Here is a 23,863-nt window from a genome sequence, read left to right as displayed (position 1 = left end):
TGACTGAGAAATGAGTGATGATGATGCTGAGGTCTGTGTAAGACTTATTGTTCTTACGTATGCAGATGACACTGTAGTATTGTCAGACTCAGAGACAAAGCTATAGAAGCCTGTATACCTGTTCTGACCTGTCTCCCCGATGTGATGTTTGTGTAATTTCGTTGCAGGCAACTGCAAGTGGCAAATAAAGGCTTCATCATAAGAAGAAGAAGACTTTAAATGCAGTAGAAAGATATTGTGTTGACTGGAAACTAAGTGTAAATTCTAATAAAAGTAAAGTTTTTGCAAGAGGTTGTTAGATTATAATATTATTTTATGCCATGTTATACCCCTAATTAAAGATTGTGAATTATTATGTAGTTTTAGTTTGCATTATTCCCCTGAATTAGAAGAAGCTGTCAACTATTGCATTAGTTAAACTGATTTGCATTAAAGTAGACTGCTGATTTATTGTGAATGAATGACATTGTTTTATGATGCATTATACTGCTGAGTTATAAGAAATACTGTTCGCAGAAAGCCATCGCCTTGTTTGTCTGATTAGAAGAGAGAGTATACTGGAGTTTTCTGCCCCATCTCAGCAGGAGCAGATAAACAGGGAGCCAAGGTTGTAGCTTAGGCGCCGTGTGAGAGAAAAGCATGTGAGTGTTTAGGCTTTTTATGATAAGGTGGAGGCACCAGAGGCTATAAGAGTTTGAGCAATGCTCCACCATTTTGAGATCTGAGGCTGTCTGCATACAGTGTCCATCTCCCACGTGTGTGATCATTAAAATCATCGTTTGACTCAACCCGGCCGGACCAGTGTTGTTATTGTGGTTTTTCTCTTGTGTCCATCCCCAATTTGAACTCGTAACAGCTTGGGGGCTCGTCCTGTGGTATTGGGGTGGAATTTAAAGGTTTGGACGGTCTGAGGTTGTCGAACGGACAGGCACAAGCCAGTGGTCTGATGTGAGTGGGCATAAGCCGGCTTATCTAAAGGTAAGGCACTACCTGTTGAATTATTTCCAAAGTGTGCCAAATTGGATATGACTAAATTAAAGTCTACTCGCTGAAATTACTGGTAGAGGGTCTGTTTTGATTTTGATGAGAATCAATATTGCTTAAGAATATTTAATGAACTTGAAATTAGGTCAGAAACTGTTCTGGAGGAAACAGAGACTGGTTAATAGTTTTACAAATTAGGTCAGAAACTGTTCTGGAGGTACTGTTTAATTGGCATGGTAAAATTTGTCAAAAATCGGTTAGGTGAAAATTATTATAGGACGGCACTGGGAAGATGCTAGGAAGTACATAGCCCGGAGGTTATGCTCCCTCCTGGTCGTGGACGCGTGGTCTTGACCTGTCGGCGAACAGGGTTAGTTCAGTTTGGCTTAACTGTGGGGTACAGGGCATCCCGGAATCAAGCTAGGAGTTACCGAGTCTCCTCACCGTTTTAAACGGTGTCATGTGCTTGTTTGGACAAAGTTAAATTGAGTTAGGGATTTTAGAAATCAGGCCATAGGCTGTTCTGGAGGAAACAGATACTGGTTAATTGATTACAAAAAGTTGTCTTTCTTCGGTTAGACCCTTTATGGTAAATTTGTCGAAATTGTTTAGGTTCTTTAGAAATCAGGCCATAGGCTGTTCTGGAGGAAACAGATACTGGTTAATTGATTACTCGTTATTTTAAATTTGTCGAAATTTGTTAGGTGCTGAATCTGTCAGGCCTGTCAGTGATTGTAAATATAAGACGTCTTTGTAATATAAAATAATAGAGTTTTGCCTGAGCTTTGTGTGAGACTCTGTGTGACGTGCAGCTGCAGCGCTGCGAGCTATTTTTAGACTGTGTGTGAACATGCAAATGAGCTGGGAGGAGTACAGAGGACTTTTGTTGCTGTTTAGCATGTTTTTTGAGTTTTATAATTATGAGTTGCAAACAATGATACATGCCTGTAATTAAAACGCTGATTTTGCTGATTATAATATTATAAATAAGGTTTTGAATGACTATGCTGAATGTTTGATGTTCGGCTGGGTTTTGATATAGAAGAGACAAATCGTATATGATTAAGACCGGCACCTCAGTCGGCAGAGTAAGATTGTGATGAAGATGATATTAAATAAATCTCTCAGTGTGTTGATACAGGTGGCTACGGGCCTGGACCAACTGCCCCCCACAAGCACAGCGGCCGAAGCAAACTATAGTTATGGAAACCAAATTCAGCAAGAATCAGCAGCTGTGGAAAAGACAGCAGCTAGCAGAGAATTAAAGGAGGAATTAAGAGGAGTTTTTAACATATAACATTGGGCCCAACAAACTTGTGGAGGTTGGGAAGGCGTCCGGAGCATCACAACAAAAGGTGAAACAAAACACACAAGCAGAGAAATGTGAGAGAGAGGCACATGTTAGAGAAATGCCTTGGTTGAGAAAAAAGTGGAATTAATCCACCTATAAATGCACATACACGCAACGAAGAAACAGCTTACACCCATGAACACGTGAAGATTTTCCAGCAAGGTTAAAGCAGTGAAACTTAACATACACCCGCCGTTAAATAATAAAGTTTATCCACTACTAACAAATAAACTCTCTGGGTTGCAGGACAACAACTTAACTTCAAAAAAAAACCAAAAAAACTGGTCTGACCAACCAGTGATAACACGACAAATTTAGTGGCGAGGAAAGTCAAATTGTGACATGTTTTCTGCTGATTGATTAATATAAGTGATTACTGAATGAAAGAAAATTCCATTTTTGTGCTTTAAACATGATCTTAAGAATTTTAACATGTACCTGTGTTGTCTTGTCAGCTTGGTGGGTTAGGAGTTGATTATATGATATATTATATATATAAGAGAAAAAACAAAAAAAGGGGGAGAGAAGGTTGACACAGGGCTCGGTCCCGGTGTTTCTCCCCTCTCTGAGTGACGCAGCCAATAAAACATCATTCTGGTTCGTTCGATTTTGTTTTGTTTTGTTTTGTTTTGTTTTTTCTCTTTCCTTTTTCTCTTTATGCTTGATTGCAGGCTGCTTTGTCGCCCAGAAAGCCGAGGCTGACCCTGGACTCCTGCCCTCCCTCCCTACCATCTTTGCTCTCTCCTCCACCATCTTGGATGTGACCCTGACCAAATGCTATAGCAGCTGGACACACAACAACAACTGGAAGAGGTCAACAGCGCTGCAGGAAAATGATCTTATGCAGCGGAGACGGAGAACGTTAAACCTAAGGCCCGTTTCATTACACGGGGGAGATTTCCAGACAGCTTCAGCTGACAGAGCTGTGACGAGACGCCTATTAAGCCCGGAGGAAAAGTGAGGCCGAGCAAAACAACGCTGACTTTAACCACGCTGCATTAAAACTGTGCAGGACAGTGACGGGCCAACACTGATGATCGGGCAGAGAAAAATGGCGTGCCAGAGACAGGAGGACTAACTGAGGTCAGGAGGTACCTCAGAATGGACAAAAGCACCAGGAGAAAATAAGCTGAAGGCACAGGTGTCGGGGCTCGGCCAGGAGCTGACCTCTGAGAAGAGCCGAACAGCAGAGCCGTAGAAGGCCATGGAGCAAGGCAAGGGAAACATCAATGGACTTCAATCTGATGTGTACGGAAAAGACTGAGGTTTCTGTCCTCAGTGAGAGCTCAAGACATCAGAGCAGAAACTGAGCATGGCTCAAGAGGAGCTGGCTGATAATGGAACCCATCAGACTTGCAGTCCCAGACACTGGACGTGAAGTCAGGCCGGAGCTTGCTGGGGCCAGATGAGCATCCCAGAAACTTCCTTGAGGCCTTTGTTAAGCTAACAGAACAAACACTGAGGTCTTCCACTGGTGAAGTTGCTGCTGCAGACTCTCATTTACACCCCCTGGATGTCAGCCGTTTCTGCCTGCAACAAATGGACAGCAGCTGCAATTGTACAGGCATAGAAACGGACTCCTCATACATGTGATATCTGCGACTGAGGGGTGAGTGTCGTGGAGGTATTGACACGGTGAGGAGGAAGAGGATACGGTGTCTGGACTGGCAGATCCCAGCAGCTCAGACCCCCAGACTTCAGGAGTGATGGAGTACTGGGAGCTTCTGCAGGCTCAGGACCTCAGCAAGGAGAGGACAACAAAGCAGAACGAGCAGCATTGGCTGCAGCTGAACTCTGACCTGAACAAAGAACCTTGACTTGGCTGGGAGAGACAGAGGAAGAGCTGGCGCAGCAGCGTAGACTGGAGCTTGGCACGAACATCCAGACGATTGAGCTGCGTATCAAAACCCTGAAGGAGCTGCAGAAGCAAAAGGGTCAAGTTAAGGAGGAGTGAAATAAGGAGAAGATGCAGGATACTGGAGAAAAAGGATAGCCCCAATCGGGGCCAGAACCAGTATGGACAGAACTTTAATCAGCATGACCGATGGACGCAAACAGACTGAAATGGAGGAGGGCAGGACCCAGGGCATGCTTCAGGCCGCGGTTTACTCAGAACACCAGAACAGGAAAGTGATGAACACAAACACCCACACAAACACACTCATCTACATGCATTGAATCAGAATGAAAAGAAACACACATATGAACATATGCACTCATTGATTGAGTGAGAATTGACGCACACACACACAAATTGAAATGCTGATTCAATTCACTGAGAAGTGATACACACACATGCTGATGCAATGAAGAATGCTTTACTAACAAATGCTGCACACAAACATCCAAATACAGAATCTGTTACAACAACAAGAACCCATTAATTATTCATTGGTTAAATGCATTTCATGTCATCTAAAGGGCATTTGTGTAGATTTAGGGTACAGGGTTTAAAGCAGTTTTGCTATGAAAACATTGTCTGTGTGTGATGTCTGTTTATGGCTCAAGGCCTCCACTGAATTGTTTACTGTGCTTCACACAGTTTAGCAAGGAGCAGTGGCACAGAGTGAAAATGATGGATGAACGGTGTGAGTTTTGGAGAGAATATGAAAAGGTTGTGTTGATTTAATTTGGTTGTTTAAGTTTCTGCCAAAGCAAAGCGTTTGTGTGTAACCAGTGTCCACTATTGAATCAAGTAAATCCAACATGTTTTGTTGGTGCAAAAAGAAAAAAGGAGTTACGGTAATCGTATGCCTACACAATATTGTGTGTGAAGTTTTGGTTGATTTTTGGGTTTTGTTTGACACAAGGTGTATTTGATCAGTGAGGTTTGGATTATTTTCTTTCTCCAAGAGAGGGGAAGATGGTTTATGTTTGGATATGTTTGCAATGGGCCCCAGTATTTGTTATTTTATGAGTACTTTATTGGTTATGGTTGTTTGTGCTTTTGTTACAGTGCACTGAGATAAGAACATCTGAGAGGTGTGATCCACCGGTGGCGATATTTTGGTATTTTGTGAGTTCCTGATTTAGCAAATCGGCTCCTTAATCCAGGCCTGAGAAATTGAACTTTAAAGCGCTATGAAATATTCTTACTGAAAACAGTCGTAAAGTAATTTTTCTCCATGATTATAATGGGCGGGGGAGAAATTCACTTATATGGGACACTGGTCGGATGAGAAGTCCTGAGCCTAAAAGGATTGCAGCGAGTCAATCCAGTCCAAGAAAAAGCAATAAATAAGGAACTGTTTCCTTTAAAATGATGACGTCATCTTGCTGGTGAGGGAGCTTCGAGTAGGTTGCGCGTGGAGCTCCATTATCAGCAATATCTGGTATGAATGTGTGTGGATGTATGCATGTGACTGGACTGTGATGGACTGACGACTAAAAGTTTTAACAGACTTGATACTAAGACAAAAATGGTACCGACTTTAGGATTAGTAGATGTCCAGAAATAATTCACCCAGCCTGTAAAAGAAGGGTGGATGTTTAGTCTTGCTTTGGGTTGTTTTTGTAAGAACAGAAGAATGACAGAGACTAAAGGGGGAGGCTGCAGCGTCACATGAGGGTGAACTGCAGACTTAACCCTTTGGTTGCTAATTTTGAGTTACTGATGTTTACATTAAGAAAATTGTGTTATAGTGGCTGTGTTTTGATTAATGTAACATTATAAAATGGTTGGGAATGCTAAATGTTAAAGTGAAGAAAAGGTTCGTTTTCACTCATGACTGAACAGGTTATTGTTAACCATGGCAGGCCACTGTAAAAGTCAATTAATGGTTATAAAATTAAAAATAAAAAATCCTGCACTGAGGTTTATGAATAATAGGGAAATGATAAACTTGCCAAACTCAAAAGAGAGATATGTAATGATAAACACTGGTCCCCGCCTTTTGGGTGCCTTTTGAAATAGTTAGCAATTTAAAACTAAGAGAGAACCGATAGGGGTGGTGCTGCACAAGAACAAGAGTAAAATAAAGTAAAATATTGTGTTTAGCTTTGAGAAGTTTAAATTAAAATGTAACATTACACTCAGAGGATCAATATGAAGGTCAATATATCTTAATTTTGTATGAAGTACATGACTGGTGACTGTTCTGTCCTGAGCTTTTGTTTTTTCAGCACCCACTTGGCCACACCAACAGTTTCTCGCCACCGAAAAAGGGGTACTTGCAAAGAATAGAGAGGAATATCATCAAAACTGGGAAAGGTAAGCCCAAAAGGGGGTGATAACGCCATAACTTTCACTTATGGTCAAATTCTCAAAATTTGACCCTGAACTTGAAAAATTCTTTAAACATTTAGAGACAAAGTGGAGGTTTAGATAAATATAATGTCGTAAACCACATAAGGATAGAGTATTTGACTGAATAAGATAGTGAAATAACACGCAGTAAAATGTTGATCATGTTGATTATGTTTATTCCAGTGTGCAGAGCAGGGTTATTATTATTATTAAAGAAAATAAATGAAATAACGAAAACTAGAAGTGGAAAAACGTTTGCTTTAACGGAAATAACAAGAAAAAAGGAAAATTAACTAAAACTGTAATGAATGTTCACAAAATTAGCCAAAGTCAATTGGATTTATTGTCAAATGTGTTTAGTTTCATTGATGTGTGCGCGCCCTACAATAGCTAAGTTAGGCGCTACGGTAGTCGAGTCGTCTGTGCGGCTGCTCCGTCCACGCGCAGAAACATGTCAGGAAAGTCGGGAGAAAGCGCCAGAGTCCAATTGAGGATCATTTTAATATGACTGTTTTTTAGACATAACAAGAGTCTTGTAGTCGAGAGGGACATAATGTCCTCCTGAGACCCAGAGAATAAGAAAAAACAGGGAGAAAATATTTTCGTTTTTTCTTTTTCTTTTTTCTTTTTTCTTTTAAATAAATCAAGTGTTATTAAAATAACAATCTCATAAGATGAAGATCAGGGACCAACCCAGAAGTCACTGACCCTTCACTAGCTGTAAACTATTGGTTCAGGAATAAGTGATGGCACTGAACTTTCTATTTCACAAAAGTCAATTGATTTAGGATATCTGAGGAAGTACTGATTTTTATTTGGAGACACAAAGGAACATTTGGCACTTCCCTCATCTCACATCTGTTTCATTGTTACACCCAACCACTCTATAATTGAAATGCCTTGGACTGTTAACCATTTCAGGCAAGCTTTTTCTTGAGTTTTGGAGAGAACTCTTCATTACTAACATTATTCAGGTCATGTCCACGTTTGTCCCAGGTTTCTCAGTCAAGAGGAGCTTGAACTCCAGATACGGTGAATCCTTTTCGCATATTGAGATCACTGATAACTTTCAGCAACGACGTGATCTTGTAGAAACAATTAGGGGCCATGGACTCATCTATAATTGCGACTCTTATTTTTACTTTAGTGGAAAACATTTCTGCATTTCACCCAGATTCTATTTTTAACTTAAAATCAAAAATTCCGTTTTTCTCTATTACACCTGCCACTGCATCTCGATAATCTTTGTGTAGTTCTTACTGGGGTCTCACCCTCTCCTATTTGGCTCACATGACTCTCATTATGTTAAAAAAAAAAAAAAAAACTATGCTTGAATCTCGCTCAGTTATTTTGTGAAGAATTCTCTCTGCCTTTGTTAAAGAGTTGTCTATTAGGAAAAAGTGAAATAAATATAAGTACAAAGTCCCGACGTGCACTAGAATACACATTAATAAATTAGTCATGTTCTCTGTGAAACTCAATAAGCCTAATTCTTAAAGACCCCTCAAATTGTTTACTAGAGGTTTATTTTTGAATAAAATAAAAATCTGAGTTTAACAAAACATTTTAAATGTAAATATCATGCTTTACCTTTCTTTCTTCCATAAAATGTGCTGGTGGGCACGCCAGCCATTTTGAAAAGGTGGGGGGAAAAAACAAACAAAAAACAATTGGCAAGGCCATACCCCCACGCATGTGATATAAGGTTAAAGGTACTGTTGTCCTCTCTAAGAAACATCAGGACTTAGAGGAGTGGCAAGTAGAGGATGAGAGCTACAAGCAAAAACTAAATGTGTACTGCAGTGTGCAAAAATGAATTACTGGGTCATCAGGGGGTTATGAGGGACATTTATAAAACTAAAAAAAATCCCACAAACCTTAAAGTGCACTTGAAGAGCTCATCAGGGGGAGTACACTCCCCCTCCTTGAAGAGCTCCCCCACTCAACCCGCATCCCCAGAGAACAGCTAACCCCAGATAAGGCAGCGTGATGCATCCTGAGACAAAAGGACTGGGACATCTAAATAAATGTGTGAAACAATCGCCTTCAAAAGGTCTATCAATTCACTTGAACCAAAATTAGGAACGCCTGGTGTAGCAAGAGCTAATAATCTTAATACCCAAGGATAAGCATAAGAGCATGATTGATATAATGGAGCTGGGATTTGGTGACACTTAATTTTTGCAAAACAAAACTAAAACTATAAATGGCACTAATCTAAACTAAGCTGAAAACTAAGGATTTTCAGAAAATAAAAACTAATGAAAATGGCAAAACGATTAAAACCCTGGTGCAGAGATTGGCAGATCTGACCAGGGAATGTCATAAAATGGGTTGTTAGGACAGTCAGCGTTAAAGCCACTTTCAGTCCAGACTAAGATGGCGTTGAACATCTTCAGGGCGGAAAAGGGTTGGTGTGACCAAGGTGTGGTTTGGCTTGTTGTATGTATATTTTGAGATCAGATGGCTCTGGATGGACCAGTTACCAGGGCATGGAAGGAGGACAGACTCATTTAAGAGGAGAAGGAATTTCCTGGGATTGAAGATCCTCTGGGTGAGTGGTTGATTAAGAGCATACATAAAATAAAAGCTATCTGTTGTTATTAATTGGTAATAGATTGATGATTGGCCACATCTACAGCGGTATTGACTTGTGGTGGACGTAGTCTGCTTCATGTTTAAGTAATCTAATTAACAGATTGAAAATAGACCCATTAAAGGAAGAATATGCAGCGCCACCCTGTCAGACGCCAGTGATGGTGGAGCTCAGTGATGAATCAGGTGAGCTGCATTCATGGCTGAATCAAAACAGAGTTTCCCCTGCTGTGGTCAGGGAGGGAGAAACCAGGGGAAGGTCAAATTTAAGAGAGCCATCTATAAACGTTTATGTGTCAAATTACCGTAACCGGGAAAAAAGGGGGTGTTTTACTGTTATTTTCACATCGGCATTATTATTGTATCAGAATCAAGTACTAAGCATTGCATTGATCATCATTTAATTGAAGTTTTTGATATTATACTAACATTTGCGTTCCAGTGATTGCTATAACCTCAGGTTGATCTTTTATTTACAGGTGTTAGGATAATCATATAATCTTTCTTTGCAGGTGTAACTATGATTATCTTTATACATATTGCAGTTTGTTGCTCATTATAGAGTTGTGCTCAAGCTAATAAGGGTTAAAAGCTACAGTCAGCGCGATGTTTGGCTGATCTATGGATTTGAGTGACTTGGAGCAAAGAAGGCCGCACGCGCTTACACACCACTGATATCATATTATTCTTTGTGATCTTTTATTCAATTATGTCTTTTGCTAAGCTTAAGTAGTGGTAGTTGATTAAATGACATTTATTAAAATATTAAATACTTGAGTCGGAACATTACACGCAGGTCAACTTAATAATCTGGGAAACCTTGTAGCTGCCTAACCTTTTCTTTTAATTTTCTAACTCTGTTGATTTGACACATTGGAGTGTGCCAAAAAGGGGGAAGTTGAGTTTTAACATAAAACAAGGATTATTTGAACATTTTATAATTTCATTTGTGTCTTGAATACCTTAGGTATGGTAAAGCTTAAGCTAATAGTGGCCCGAGAAGTTTCCGGACTTTTTTAGAGAATCAGTGAGAAGCATAAATCATTATTTCCATGTTTAAGCATCAATCATTGAAATGAACTGGATAGCGTTTAGAAGATTCGTTAATTTATTTGCCTTTTGTTAAAAAGAGTGGTTTCAATAATTTTCAGACACACCTTGCAAATGTGCTTATAATGAGTTGGCACTCGGCCTTTTGAAGGTCAGAAGCTTCGTTCGGCGTGACTGTCCGGACTGATAAAGTGTAGGAAACGCCTTGAGTGCAGAGGGCTAAATGCAAACATGCTTACACACACATAGGATATGATTAGAATAAGTCCCTGAAACATTTTGAATGTTTTAAACCAATTCTGAATCACTAGAAGGTCAGTAGATAACAACATTAGATTATTAGGGTTAGGAAGAGAGGTGTTTTGGTTTTTTGTCTCTCACAGAGAAAAGGAACAGACACCAGACGAGGTCACAGATATGCGAGGATCCTTGGCAGCAGAGATAGATACGGTGACTGCCGAGACACCAACTGGGTCCAAGGGTGATGGCGTTTGGGCTCCGGGTAGTCACCTCGAAAGGATGGATCCCATAAACACAGCAATGACCATGAAGGGGTTGGCGGAAATCCGGGAACACCAGACCAACGAGGTTCGAGAGGCTCTTGGGCAAAAGGGGGACGCGTTCCTGATCTTTTCTGGAGGACACACAGGACCCGAGGATACACAGATCGTTGTTTGAAACCGGGGCAGAATAATCCCCTGATCTGTGCCACGACTGAAGGGTTGTCTAACCCCTGAGGTTGAAGAAAGAAGAGCAGAGGATCACCCAACTGGACGACACTGGTAGCTGCAGCAATAAAATAAAAGTTAAAAGCTCCTTGGACAGAGGTTCTAGTCTGAGTACGTCTGAAGGGTATAAGGTAGCACCAAATAAAGCTGTGGGAGAACTGGGGAGTGTCATCTGTACCTGCTATTGTTGGAATAATAGTTTTTCTTGCATCTGCACTGCGCAAACACAGAGGTCATCTCACATATGGTTCGCCCATCAGGGGGACAAAGGACCTCAGGAGTGAGAAGAGATGAACCCGGCCACACTGGATTATAGGGTGTTGGTGAGGTCATTATTCTAATGACCTCATCAGGGGGAATTGTTAGATTATAATATTATTTTATGCCATGTTATACCCCTAATTAAAGATTGTGAATTATTATGTAGTTTTAGTTTGCATTATTCCCCTGAATTAGAAGAAGCTGACAACTATTGCATTAGTTAAACTGATTTGCATTAAAGTAGACTGCTGATTTATTGTGAATGAATGATATTGTTTTATGATGCATTATACTGCTGAGTTATAAGAAATACTGTTCGCAGAAAGTCATCGCCTTGTTTGTCTGATTAGAAGAGAGAGTATACTGGAGTTTTCTGCCCCATCTCAGCAGGAGCAGATAAACAGGGAGCCAAGGTTGTAGCTTAGGCGCCGTGTGAGAGAAAAGCATGTGAGTGTTTAGGCTTTTTATGATAAGGTGGAGGCACCAGAGGCTATAAGAGTTTGAGCAATGCTCCACCATTTTGAGATCTGAGGCTGTCTGCATACAGTGTCCATCTCCCACGTGTGTGATCATTAAAATCATCGTTTGACTCAACCCGGCCGGACCAGTGTTGTTATTGTGGTTTTTCTCTTGTGTCCATCCCCAATTTGAACTCGTAACAAGGTAAAGTAAGAAAATTCCATGACTTCAAATTTGGAATTTCTGTATTACAAGCAGTGGGTCGTTATGCTTATCTTGGTGTCACATTTAATTACAATAATCACTTGAAAGGGCTATTAAGTCAACTGGGGCAGATTTGGAAAGCTCTATAGTTTGTTAACTAAAGCTAGAGATCTGGGATTATCTGTTGAAACTCAGTTACAGTTATTTAACCAGTTGCTCTTACCAGAGGCGTGGGACCATGAAGACATTTCATTAATTGAATCTTAAAGCAAGCATTTCAATATACAGGATTTTATTATTTATGAGAACACACCAGAGTGGTGAATGATAGCTATAAGAGCACTTACTGAGATGAGTATATCTGATATTCTGAGACAAAATTGGAATTCCAAAATGTTTAATAATTTTGGAATTCCAATTTTTTCCAATAAATTACAGAATATTTAAACAAGAGATCAAACTGGAATAAAATTTGTGTAGTTTCTATTTTGTGTTGTCTGGAAAAGGTTTAGATGCAATGTTAGTGGTATGATACCACTAACATTGCATCTAATCCCAGTCATTATGGGCAGATTTTATGGAGTTATATGTACTAAATGTTTATGTGGACTTTGTAGATTAGGGAAACTTGGAGATGACTCTCATTACTTGTTTGAATGTAGTCATTTTAAGTTGCAAAAACAAACATGTCTGCCTGTGTATTTTAGGTTGAGACCAAATGTTTATAAGATGGAGAAGTTGTTTAATACTAAGAATATTGTTAAGGTGCGTAAACTTGCAAAATTTTATAAAGAAATTGTATTTAAACGTGGATATGGGTGATTTGTTGGGAGAATGAAATATAGCCTAAAGTCTGTACCAAAATAGGGTTTTTAAAGGCTTCCCCTTGAAATAATCTCCCTTCCACCATCTTTGACACCGTCATCAGTTTTTATTCAATGACACGGAAGATTTTCTGCCCAGCTCAGGTGTTCCTGCAGGGGGCAGTAGCAAGTTATACGAACCTGAAAAAAGTAGAAGAGGTCGTCTTCATGCCGGAACAAAAAAAGCTTGACGGCAGATTCGAGTCGGGATGTAAACAGTGAGACACATGTCCATTTCTGTTTAGTGCATCAAGTGGAGTCAAAGTAAGTGTTCTGTTAAAACAAATGAAGGACGGTGGATATATATTTGGGTAAGTAGCATGAAACTGTACCAGGCACTCCGTCATGTCGACAAGTTCAGAACCGTTTTCGACTTTGGCGGACGGGAAGTGGCTCACTGGTTCCCCGGACACATGGCTAAAGGTGACAGCTTCGGCTTTACATTGGCTGTAAAGTGTGGTTTCTGATGCTTTTGAAAATGCGGGTAATCTGGTGTTCGAGGTCATTTCTTGGTCACATAGTTGCTGAAATAATTTGTTCTTTGTAGGACTAAAACAGATGAGAGCCAACCTGAAGAGTGTGGACTGCATCATAGAAATACACGATGCCAGAATATCCTTTTTATTATATTACACCATAAAACAGTATCATCTTTTAAATAAAAAACAAACAGTGGTATATTTAATTGTATCAAAATTCCAATAAAAACCGTATTTTCTGGAGGGTGCTGCAAGATGCCAGCTGTCATAGCTTTTATTGTTGATATTTGGACATTTTTCCGTGTTATTTTGTTAACCAATACCTTAATAATCGATGAGACATTTTGGCATATTTTTAGGGTGAAAAATATTTTATATTGGTGTAATTTTTTCTATTTTAATTTTAAGCCTGAATATTTTTATTTATAAAAAGCCCTTACCTCTACCTTAAGTACCTCTGCATCATCAGAGGATATGATGGGTTATGATTATATGTATAGATAATCTATACACTCTTAAAAACAAATTATTTTATAGACAACATAGCAGTTAAAGCTTTGACAACAATTAAGCTTTGCCTTTAAAATGGGAAAAAATGGTGTATATAAGTAGTGAGTTTTTTTCTATTTTTGATTTTCTTAAATATATTGAAGGACAACAGACAAGGTCACATAAGAAAAAAAGAGCACATTGATATAAACATTAACAGTGTATATGGATTTTATCACCCTTTTTAAATCCTTAAGAGAAACTCTTAAGAATAACAACATTTTGTGCAAAAGGTACTCTATGCACCATGTTAACATTTTCATTGTAGAAGCGACTTTTTTAAGGCACGGCAGGAAAATAAAACAGGAAAGAAAAAAGCACATTGGTTTGTGATTCGGAGTAACCTTTTAAACTTTACTTAAAGAAAGAGCTACAGGAGAGACAGAGTTTTCACTATTATGCCAATAAACATGGTGCATAGTTGTGAAAATAGAAGGTGCATCACTGTGAACTGATCTGGGAGATGCACATGAGCTGATTTAAAAAAAATAATATATTTATCTATGCAAGATTTTGGCAAGATAACAACTAAATTATGTAGAAAGTGGTTTAGTTTAGTTCAGAGCTTGTTTACCACCTGAGCAAGACAGGTGTTTCTAGTCCTCTACTAAGTACTCCACGTGTGTTCTGAATTTCAAAAATAGCATGTGGTCAGGTGATAATTTGATATATAGAAAGTGTACTCGTTTTAAAACGAAAACTGCGGGAGCCCTGTGATGTTAATCCTTAACTTTAAAAACATCCCATTCTCTGGAAGAAACCCGGTGTTTCAGGACACACTGAGTGCCAAACCACATTTGCTAATTCTCAACAAGATGGACCTCGCTGATCTGTCCAACAAGCAGGTACAAATTCTTGCAGCAGCTTTGGCAGAGTCGCATGTCAGCAGCATTTTACTGTACTACAGCTACATTTACTCTGCAGAGAATCCTGAAGAAGCTAGAAAAAGAAGGGATGACAGATGTTCTCTTCACAGACTGCTTAAAGCAGAGAGACCACAACATCAAAAAGGTAGAAAAACATTTTACTGTTTGCAGCCATTTCCTACACAGCTAAAAAAGTTGCAAAAGTTATGAGCACAGATGTGCAAACTAATTCTGTCTTCTTTTCTTTAGCTGGTGCCAAAGGTGATGGATATTATTGCAAGCAAACCACGCTTTAACCGAGAGGAGGTACATTCAGTCTGGACGGTTAAACTATATTGTTTTAGTGCTCTGTGGCAGAGAACATATATCCTCACTGCTTCTATACAACCTCAAATTCAATTTCTTGCACAAGATATGAGGTATGTCCAGAAAAAGTGCCACAAAACTATAGAAATTGCACTCATACCCTCACCATGCTGTGAGTTTTGCCTATAAAATAATGACACATCCCTCCTTATTGGCTATCTTAGTCTTTAAGCTACAAATATGGAAGCAAATTGCTCACCAGTGTCTTCTATGTTGAAGAAATTAGTTTTCTTTGAATGTTACATTTTCCTACTTCATTGATTTTATTTAAAATGCAACCACATTAACGTGTTAAACTTTCAGAATACAAATTACTGCCTGATGGTGATTGGAGTGCCCAATGTTGGGAAGTCGTCTCTTATTAACTCGTTGAGAAGAACAAACCTAAAAAAGGGTAAATGCAGAAAAGCTGTGGATTGATTTGAAGATTTCAGTATAACTTTCACCTCCTCATTAACGAGTGTTGCACTTGTACACTAATTTCAGGTCGTGCATCTCGAGTAGGTGGGGAACCAGGAATAACCAAAGCGGTCTTAACTAAAATTCAGGTGTGTGTGGAGAATGCGTTTGCCTTTGTTTGTGTTTTGATGGTCTGATCAACCATCCAGTATTTATAACTGCTGCTGTCCTCAGGTGTGTGAGCGGCCCATAATGTACCTGTTAGACACACCTGGAGTCTTGCCTCCTAAAATTGAGAGTGTTGAAACAGGCATGAAGCTGGCCTTATGTGGTATGCAGATTTTTTTTTTTCCCCTAACATAATTATTGTCATTTTGTATATATGATAAAATTATTTTTTTCCAAATAGTTGGATTTCCTGTTTATACAGAATGATTTGAAAATCTGTTTTTCTGCAGGAACTATACTGGACCATTTAGTGGGTGAAGACATCATCGCTGACTACTTACTCTATTCTCTGAACAGGCTAGGAAAGTTCAGGTGGAATTTTTCTTTCCCCAATTTTGTGTTCAGGTGCATTTTTTTTATTTTTTTTATTTAGCTTTCTCTTGAGTGTTTACTGTAAAGATGTGTTTGTGTGCAGTTATGTGGACAAATATGATCTCCAAGAGCCTAGTGACGACATCCATCATGTCCTCAAACGCATTGCTGTAAAACTTGGAAAAACTCAGCGGGTCAAAGCGATTACTGGAGTGGGTAAGACACTGCTCATCCTATGCATACAACTGCTCTGTACAGTGTAATTAATGATTTATTTATCAGTGAATTGGTTTTATTTATTTGCTTTTTGACTGGGAACAAAATTGATGCCACTGCCTTGTCTGTGTTGCAAGCAGCTTTGTAGTTTAGCATGAAGGCTTGAAATGGGGATAAAAAAAAAGTCTGCAGGCAGGAGCTTTAAATAGATATTTTTTATATATATTTAAAAGTAAAGTAAAGAAAAAAAATCTTACTATTCCTAAAAAGTAAAAGTGACTGCTTATATGCAACTGGCCATTTCCTTAGTTACTATTACTGGATGAGGATCCAGTGACTGTGGGTCACCGTGTGGTCTTCTGCCACTGTAGCCCATCTGCTTCAACATTTCATGTGATGTGTGTTCAACATTCCTTGAGTTACTGCTGCCTTCCTGTCAGCTCAAAGCAGCCTGACCATTCTTCTCTGGCATCAACAAAGCATTTCACCCAAAGAACTGCCACTCACTATTTTCCCTTTTTCTGGCCATTCTCTGTAAACCTTGGAGATGGCCGTGTGGCCATGTTCATTCTCAGTTTGAACTTTGGTAAGTGGTCTTGATCATGTCTGCATGCTTAAATGCATCAAGTGACTGGATGATCATATATTTGCTTTAATCAGCAGTTTAACCTACTTCAGTACCTTTTTGAACTACTTGCCGTCATTCACGGGCAATCCTCATGGTTTGTTGCACTTTTCTCTTTTAACGGTTCAATCCCTTTTTTCCTTGTCTCTTTCAGGAAATGTTACCATCACAATACCAAACTACACAGCAGCAGCATATGATTTCATAAGAGCCTTCAGGAAAGGAGAGCTGGGTCAAGTAATGCTCGACTGACCCGAGTCATTTTACCGACGATAACTAAAAACTGTTTCTGGATTTCTTCAAGAGCATATTAGTCTGTGTCTGCACTGACATGGTGCAGTTTTTTGGGCTTGTGGATAATGCAAAAAAGTCACCAGAATCCTGTATGACTTGTAAATAAAAGACATTTATTAAATAGTTATTCTCAGTTTTGCTTGTAGGATACATGAGACAGATATCCAGGGTGGTGTAAACAGGATATTTATTGGCATAAAGACAGTGATAACAAACTCTTTAATTATTATGTACATCAGTGTAGCATATAATAGAGTGCACTTGTAAATGTGGAACAGTCTGTTGCTCCTGAGTGTCTTCTGTAGGTAGATAATTTTTTTTTTTTTTTGGAAGATGTAAACACCGTGAAAACCTTCCAGAGACACCGGTCGCTTTTGAGAGCAGCGGTAGGTTTGCCTCTCATCCATGTCATGATCACAGATCTCAGATGAATTTCAGGCGTTATTAGAAAGAGTGAACTATTCAGAATGCGAAGACGATTGTGGAAAACTAGCTGTCCCAAAGCACAGCACTCTTACTTATTCTGTTATTTAAATTATTGTATAAAGAACGAAATGAAATGTGTTGCATTGGTTGAGTTTGGAAGCTGAACAAAAACGCCAGACCAACGAGGTTCGAGAGGCTCTTGGGGCAAAAGGGGGACGCGTTCCTGATCTTTTCTGGAGGACACCAGGACCCGAGGATACACAGATCGTTGTTTGAAACCGGGGCAGAAATAATCCCCTGACTGTGCCACGACTGAAGGGTTGTCTAACCCCTGAGGTTGAAGAAAGAAGAGCAGAGGATCACCCAACTGGACGACACTGGTAGCTGCAGAAATAAAATAAAAGTTAAAAGCTCCTTGGACAGAGGTTCTAGTCTGAGTACGCGTCGAAGGTATAAGGTAGCACCAAATAAAGCTGTGGGAGAACTGGGGAGTGTCACTGTACCTGCCTATTGTTGGAATAATAGTTTTTTTTTGCATCTGCACTGCGCAAACACAGAGGTCATCTCACATATGGTTCGCCCATCAGGGGACAAAGGACCTCAGGAGTGAGAAGAGATGAACCCGGCCACACTGGATTATAGGGTTGGTGAGGTCATATTCTAATGACCTCATCAGGGGGAAGTTAGATTAAAATTTTTTTATGCCATGTTATACCCAAATTAAAGATTGTGAATTATTATGTAGTTTTAGTTTGCATTATTCCCCTGAATTAGAAGAAGCTGCAACTATTGCATTAGTTAAACTGATTTGCATTAAGTAGACTGCTGATTTATTGTGAAGAATGATTGTTTTATGATGCATTATACTGCTGAGTTATAAGAAATACTGTTCGCAGAAAGTCATCGCTGTTTGTCTGATTAGAAAGAGAGAGTATACTGGAGTTTTCTGCCCCATCTCAGCAGGAGCAGATAAACAGGGAGCCAAGGTTGTCTTAGGCGCCGTGTGAGAGAAAAGCATGTGAGTGTTTAGGCTTTTTATGATAAGGTGGAGGCACCAGAGGCATAAGAGTTTGAGCAATGCTCCACATTTTGAGATCTGAGGCTGTCTGCATACAGTGTCCATCTCCCACGTGTGTGATCATTAAAATCATCGTTTGACTCAACCCGGCCGGACCAGTGTTTTTATTGTGGTTTTTTCTCTTGGCCATCCCCAATTGAACTCGTAACAAGGTAAAGTAAGAAAATTCCATGACTTCAAATTTGGAATTCTGTATTACAAGCAGTGGGTCGTTATGCTTATCTTGGTGTCACATTTAATTACAATAATCAGTTGAAAGGGCTATTAAGTCAACTGGGGCAGATTGGAAAGCTCTATAGTTTGTGTAACTAAAGCTAGAGATCTGGGATTATCTGTTGAAACTCAGTTACAGTTATTAACCAGTTGCTCTTACCAGAGGCGTGGGACCAGGAAGAATTTCATTAATTGAATCTTAAAGCAAGCATTTCAATAACAGGATTTTATTATTTATGGAACACACCAGAGGTGGTGAATGATAGCATATAGAGCACTTACTGAGATGAGTTATCTGATATTCTGAGACAAATGGAATTCCAAAATGAATAATTTTGGAATTCCAATTTTTTCCAATAAATTACAGAATATTTAAACGAAGAGATAAAACTGGAATAAAATTTTGGTAGTTCTATTTTGTGTTGCTGGAAAAGGTTTAGATGCAATGTTAGTGGTATGATACCACTAACATTGCATCTAATCCCAGTCATTATGGCAGATTTTATGGAGTTATATGTACTAAATGTTTATGGACTTTAGAGTTAGGGAAACTGGAGATGACCTCATACTTGTTTGAATGTAGTCATTAAGTGCAAAAACAAACATGTCTGCCTGTGTATTTTAGGTTGAGACCAATGTTTTAAGATGGAGAAGTTGTTAACTAAGAAATTGTTAAGGTGCGTAACTGCAAAATTTTATAAAGAAATTGTATTTAAACGTGGATAGGGTGATTTGTTGGAGAATGAAATATAGCCAAAGTCCCGACAAAATAGGGTTTTTAAAGGCTTCCCCTTGAAATAATCTCCCTTCCACCATCTTTGACACCGCATCAGTTTTTATCAATGACACGGAAGATTTCTGCCCAGCTCAGGTGTTCCTGCAGGGGGCAGTAGCAAGTTAACGAACCTGAAAAAAGTAGAAGAGGTCGCTTCATGCCGGAACAAAAAGGCTTGACGGCAGATTCGAGTCGGGATGTAAACAGTGAGAACATGTCCATTTCTGTTTAGTGCATCAAGTGGAGTCAAAGTAAGTGTTCTGTTAAAACAAATGAAGGACGGTGGATATATATTTGGGTAAGTAGCAGGAACTGTACCAGGCACCCGTCATGTCGACAAGTTCAGAACCGTTTTCGACTTTGGCGGACGGGAAGTGGCCACTGGTTCCCCGGACACATGGCAAAGGTGACGCTTCGGCTTTACATTGGCTGTAAAGTGTGGTTCTGATGCTTTGAAAATGCGGGTAATCTGGGTTCGAGGTCATTCTTGGTCACATAGTTGCTGAAATAATTTGTTCTTTTTAGGACTAAAACAGATGAGAGCCAACCTGAAGAGTGTGGACTGCATATAGAAATACACGATGCCAGAATTCCTTTTTATTTATTACACAAAAACAGTATCACTTTTAAATAAAAAACAAACAGTGGTATATTAATTGTACAAATTCCAAAAAAACCGATTTCTGGAGGTGCTGGCAAGATGCCAGCTGTCATAGCTTTTATTGTTGATATTTGGACATTTTTCCGTGTTTATTGTTTTAACCATACCTTAATAATCGATGAGACATTTTGGCAATTTTTAGGGTGAAAAATATTTATATGGTGTAATTTTTCTATTTTAATTTTAAGCCTGAAATTTTTATTTTAAAAAAGCCCTTACTCTACCTTAAGTACCTCTGCATCATCAGAGGATATGATGGGTTATGATTATATGTATAGATAATCTATACACTCTTAAAAACAAATATTTTATAGACAACATAGCAGTTAAAGCTTGACAACAATTAAGCTTGCCTTTAAAATGGGAAAAAGGGTGTATATAAGTAGTGAGTTTTTTTTCTATTTGATTTCTTAAATATATGAAGGACAACAGACAAGGTCACAAAGAAAAAAGAGCACATTGATATAAACATTAACAGTGTATATGATTTTACACCCTTTTAAATCCTTAAGAGAAACTCTTAAGAATAACAACATTTGGGGCAAAAGGTACTCTATGCACCATGTTAACATTTCATTGTAGAAGCGACTTTTAAGGCACGGCAGGAAAATAAAACAGGAAAGAAAAAAGCACATTGGTTTGGATTCGGAGTAACCTTTTAAACTTACTTAAAGAAAGAGCTACAGGAGAGACAGAGTTTTCACATAGCCAATAAACATGGTGCATAGTTGTGAAAATAGAAGGTGCATCACTGTGAACGATCTGGGAGAGGCACATGAGCTGATTTAAAAAAAATAATATATTATACTATGCAAGATTTTGGCAGATAACAACTAAATTATGTAGAAAGTGGTTTAGTTTAGTTCAGAGCTTGTTACCACCTGAGCAAGACAGGTTTTTTTCTAGTCTCTACTAAGTACTCCACGTGTGTTCTGAATTTCAAAAATAGCATTTGGTCAGGTGATAATTGATATATAGAAGTGTACTCGTTTTAAAACGAAAACTGCGGGAGCCCTGTGATGTTAATCCTTAACTTTAAAAACATCCCATTCTCTGGAAGAAACCCGGTGTTTCAGGACACACTGAGTGCCAAACCACATTTGCTAATTCTCAACAAGATGGACCCGCTGACGTGTCCAACAAGCAGGTACAAATTCTTGCAGCAGCTTTGGCAGAGTCGCATGTCAGCAGCATTACTGTACTACAGCTACATTTACTCTGCAGAGAATCCGAAGAAGCGAGAAAAGAAGGGATGACATGTCTCTTCACAGACTGCTAAAGCAGAGAGACCACAACACAAAAAGGTAGAAAAAACATTTTACTGTTTGCACCATTTCCTACACAGCTAAAAAGTTGCAAAAGTTATGAGCACAGATGTGCAAACTAATCTTCTTCTTTCTTTAGCTGTGCCAAAGGTGATGGAATTATTGCAAGCAAACCACGCTTAACCGAGAGGAGGACATTCAGTCTGGACGGTAAACTATATTGTTTTAGTGCTCGGTGGCAGAGAACATATATCCTCACTGCTTCTATACAACCTCAAATCAATTTCTTGCACAAGATATGAGGTATGCAGAAAAAGTGCCACAAAACTATAGAAATTGCACTCATACCCTCACCATGCTGTGAGTTTTGCCTATAAAATAATGACACATCCCTCCTGATTGGCTATCTTAGTCCCTTTTGTCCTCTCTAAGAAACATCAGGACTAGAGGAGTGGCAAGTAGAGGATGAGAGCTACAAGCAAAAACTAAATGTGTACTGCAGTGCGCAAAAATGAATTACTGGGTCATCAGGGGGTTATGAGGACATTTATAAAACTAAAAAAAATCCCACAAACCTTAAAGTGTACTTGAAGAGCTCATCAGGGGGAGTACACTCCCCCTCCTTGAAGAGCTCCCCCACTCACCCGCATCCCCAGAGAACAGCTAACCCCAGATAAGGCAGCGTGATGCATCCCGAGACAAAAGGACTGGGACATCTAAATAAATGTGTGAAACAATCGCCTTCAAAAGGTCTATCAATTCACTTGAACCAAAATTAGGAACGCCTGGTGTAGCAAGAGCTAATAATCTTAATACCCAAGGATAAGCATAAGAGCATGATTGATATAATGGAGCTGGGATTTGGTGACACTTAATTTTTGCAAAACAAAACTAAACTATAAATGGCACTAATCTAAACTAAGCTGAAAACTAAGGATTTTCAGAAAATAAAAACTAATGAAAATGGCAAAACGATTAAAACCCTGGTGCAGAGATTGGCAGATCTGACCAGGGAATGTCATGAAATGGGTTGTCAGGACAGTCAGCGTTAAAGCCACTTTCAGTCCATACTAAGATGGCGTTGAACATCTTCAGGGCGGAAAAGGGTTGGTGTGACCAAGGTGTGGTTTGGCTTGTTGTATGTATATTTTGAGATCAGATGGCTCTGGATGGACCAGTTACCAGGGCATGGAAGGAGGACAGACTCATTTAAGAGGAGAAGGAATTTCCTGGGATTGAAGATCCTCTGGGTGAGTGGTTGATTAAGAGCATACATAAAATAAAAGCTATCTGTTGTTATTAATTGGTAATAGATTGATGATTGGCCACATTTACAGCTGTATTGACTTGTTGTGGACGTAGTCGACTTCATGTTTAAGTATCTAATTAACAGATTGAAAATAGACCCATTAAAGGAAGAATATGCAGCGCCACCCTGTCAGACGCCAGTGATGGTGGAGCTCAGTGATGAATCAGGTGAGCTGCATTCATGGCTGAATCAAAACAGAGTTTCCCCTGCTGTGGTCAGGGAGGGAGAACCCAGGGAAGGTCAAATTTAAGAGAGCCATCTATAAACGTTTATGTGTCAAATTACCGTAACCGGGAAAAAAGGGGGTGTTTTACTGTTATTTTCACATCGGCATTATTATTGTATCAGAATCAAGTACTAAGCATTGCATTGATCATCATTTAATTGAAGTTTTTGATATTATACTAACATTTGCGTTCCAGTGATTGCTATAACCTCAGGTTGATCTTTTATTTACAGGTGTTAGGATAATCATATAATCTTTCTTTGCAGGTGTAACTATGATTATCTTTATACATATTGCAGTTTGTTGCTCATTATAGAGTTGTGCTCAAGCTAATAAGGGTTAAAAGCTACAGTCAGCGCGATGTTTGGCTGATCTATGGATTTGAGTGACTTGGAGCAAAGAAGGCCGCACGCGCTTACACACCACTGATATCATATTATTCTTTGTGATCTTTTATTCAATTATGTCTTTTGCTAAGCTTAAGTAGTGGTAGTTGATTAAATGACATTTATTAAAATATTAAATACTTGAGTCGGAACATTACACGCAGGTCAACTTAATAATCTGGGAAACCTTGTAGCTGCCTAACCTTTTCTTTTAATTTTCTAACTCTGTTGATTTGACACATTGGAGTGTGCCAAAAAGGGGGGAAGTTGAGTTTTAACATAAAACAAGGATTATTTGAACATTTTATAATTTCATTTGTGTCTTGAATACCTTAGGTATGGTAAAGCTTAAGCTAATAGTGGCCCGAGAAGTTTCCGGACTTTTTTTTAGAGAATCAGTGAGAAGCATAAATCATTATTTCCATGTTTAAGCATCAATCATTGAAATG

At 39.1% G+C, this 23,863-nt stretch overlaps 1 protein-coding gene and 2 long non-coding RNA genes across 4 annotated transcripts; 2 read left to right on the top strand and 1 right to left on the bottom strand.

Moving 5' to 3' along the window:
* Positions 1 to 244: 244 nt before the first annotated feature.
* Positions 245 to 10,833, top strand: LOC120715129. Its single transcript, XR_005691541.1, has 3 exons — positions 245 to 255; positions 6,711 to 6,713; positions 8,830 to 10,833. It is a non-coding gene; the product is annotated as an uncharacterized LOC120715129 (long non-coding RNA).
* A 2,070-nt stretch (positions 10,834 to 12,903) lies between these two features.
* LOC120715099 (mitochondrial ribosome-associated GTPase 1-like) lies at positions 12,904 to 17,667 on the top strand. 2 transcript variants are annotated; one of them, XM_040001914.1, is made up of 11 exons: positions 12,904 to 13,164; positions 13,289 to 13,353; positions 14,510 to 14,614; positions 14,694 to 14,780; positions 14,885 to 14,941; positions 15,305 to 15,395; positions 15,488 to 15,549; positions 15,635 to 15,731; positions 15,859 to 15,973; positions 16,044 to 16,156; positions 16,936 to 17,667. In XM_040001914.1, exons 1-11 carry the CDS (start codon positions 13,062 to 13,064, stop codon positions 17,031 to 17,033), a joined length of 993 nt encoding a protein of 330 aa, XP_039857848.1. In that variant the 5' UTR covers positions 12,904 to 13,061; the 3' UTR covers positions 17,034 to 17,667. The 2 variants fall into 2 exon arrangements, with proteins under 2 accessions (XP_039857848.1, XP_039857849.1); XM_040001915.1 differs by having other exon boundaries at positions 12,906 to 13,164; positions 15,859 to 15,940.
* Positions 16,489 to 22,838, bottom strand: LOC120715131. Its single transcript, XR_005691543.1, has 3 exons — positions 22,581 to 22,838; positions 21,353 to 21,355; positions 16,489 to 16,515 (listed from the first exon to the last, which is right to left on the bottom strand). It is a non-coding gene; the product is annotated as an uncharacterized LOC120715131 (long non-coding RNA).
* Between the last annotated feature and the right edge of the window lie 1,025 nt (positions 22,839 to 23,863).

The sequence above is a fragment of the Simochromis diagramma genome, unplaced genomic scaffold (assembly GCF_900408965.1).
Source record: "Simochromis diagramma unplaced genomic scaffold, fSimDia1.1 OVJJ01000421.1, whole genome shotgun sequence".
Classification (NCBI taxonomy): domain Eukaryota; kingdom Metazoa; phylum Chordata; class Actinopteri; order Cichliformes; family Cichlidae; genus Simochromis; species Simochromis diagramma.
This window is presented reverse-complemented; position numbering and strand designations above follow the sequence as displayed.

Excerpts from the sequence above, each read along its gene's own strand:
- LOC120715099 (XM_040001914.1), top strand. The coding sequence starts at position 13,062 with ATGAAACTGTACCAGGCACTCCGTCATGTCGACAAGTTCAGAACCGTT. Across the intron at positions 13,354-14,509 it reads TAGAAATACACGATGCCAGA|ATCCCATTCTCTGGAAGAAA; the intron begins ATATCCTTTTTA and ends AACTTTAAAAAC. Across the intron at positions 14,942-15,304 it reads CACGCTTTAACCGAGAGGAG|AATACAAATTACTGCCTGAT; the intron begins GTACATTCAGTC and ends TTAAACTTTCAG.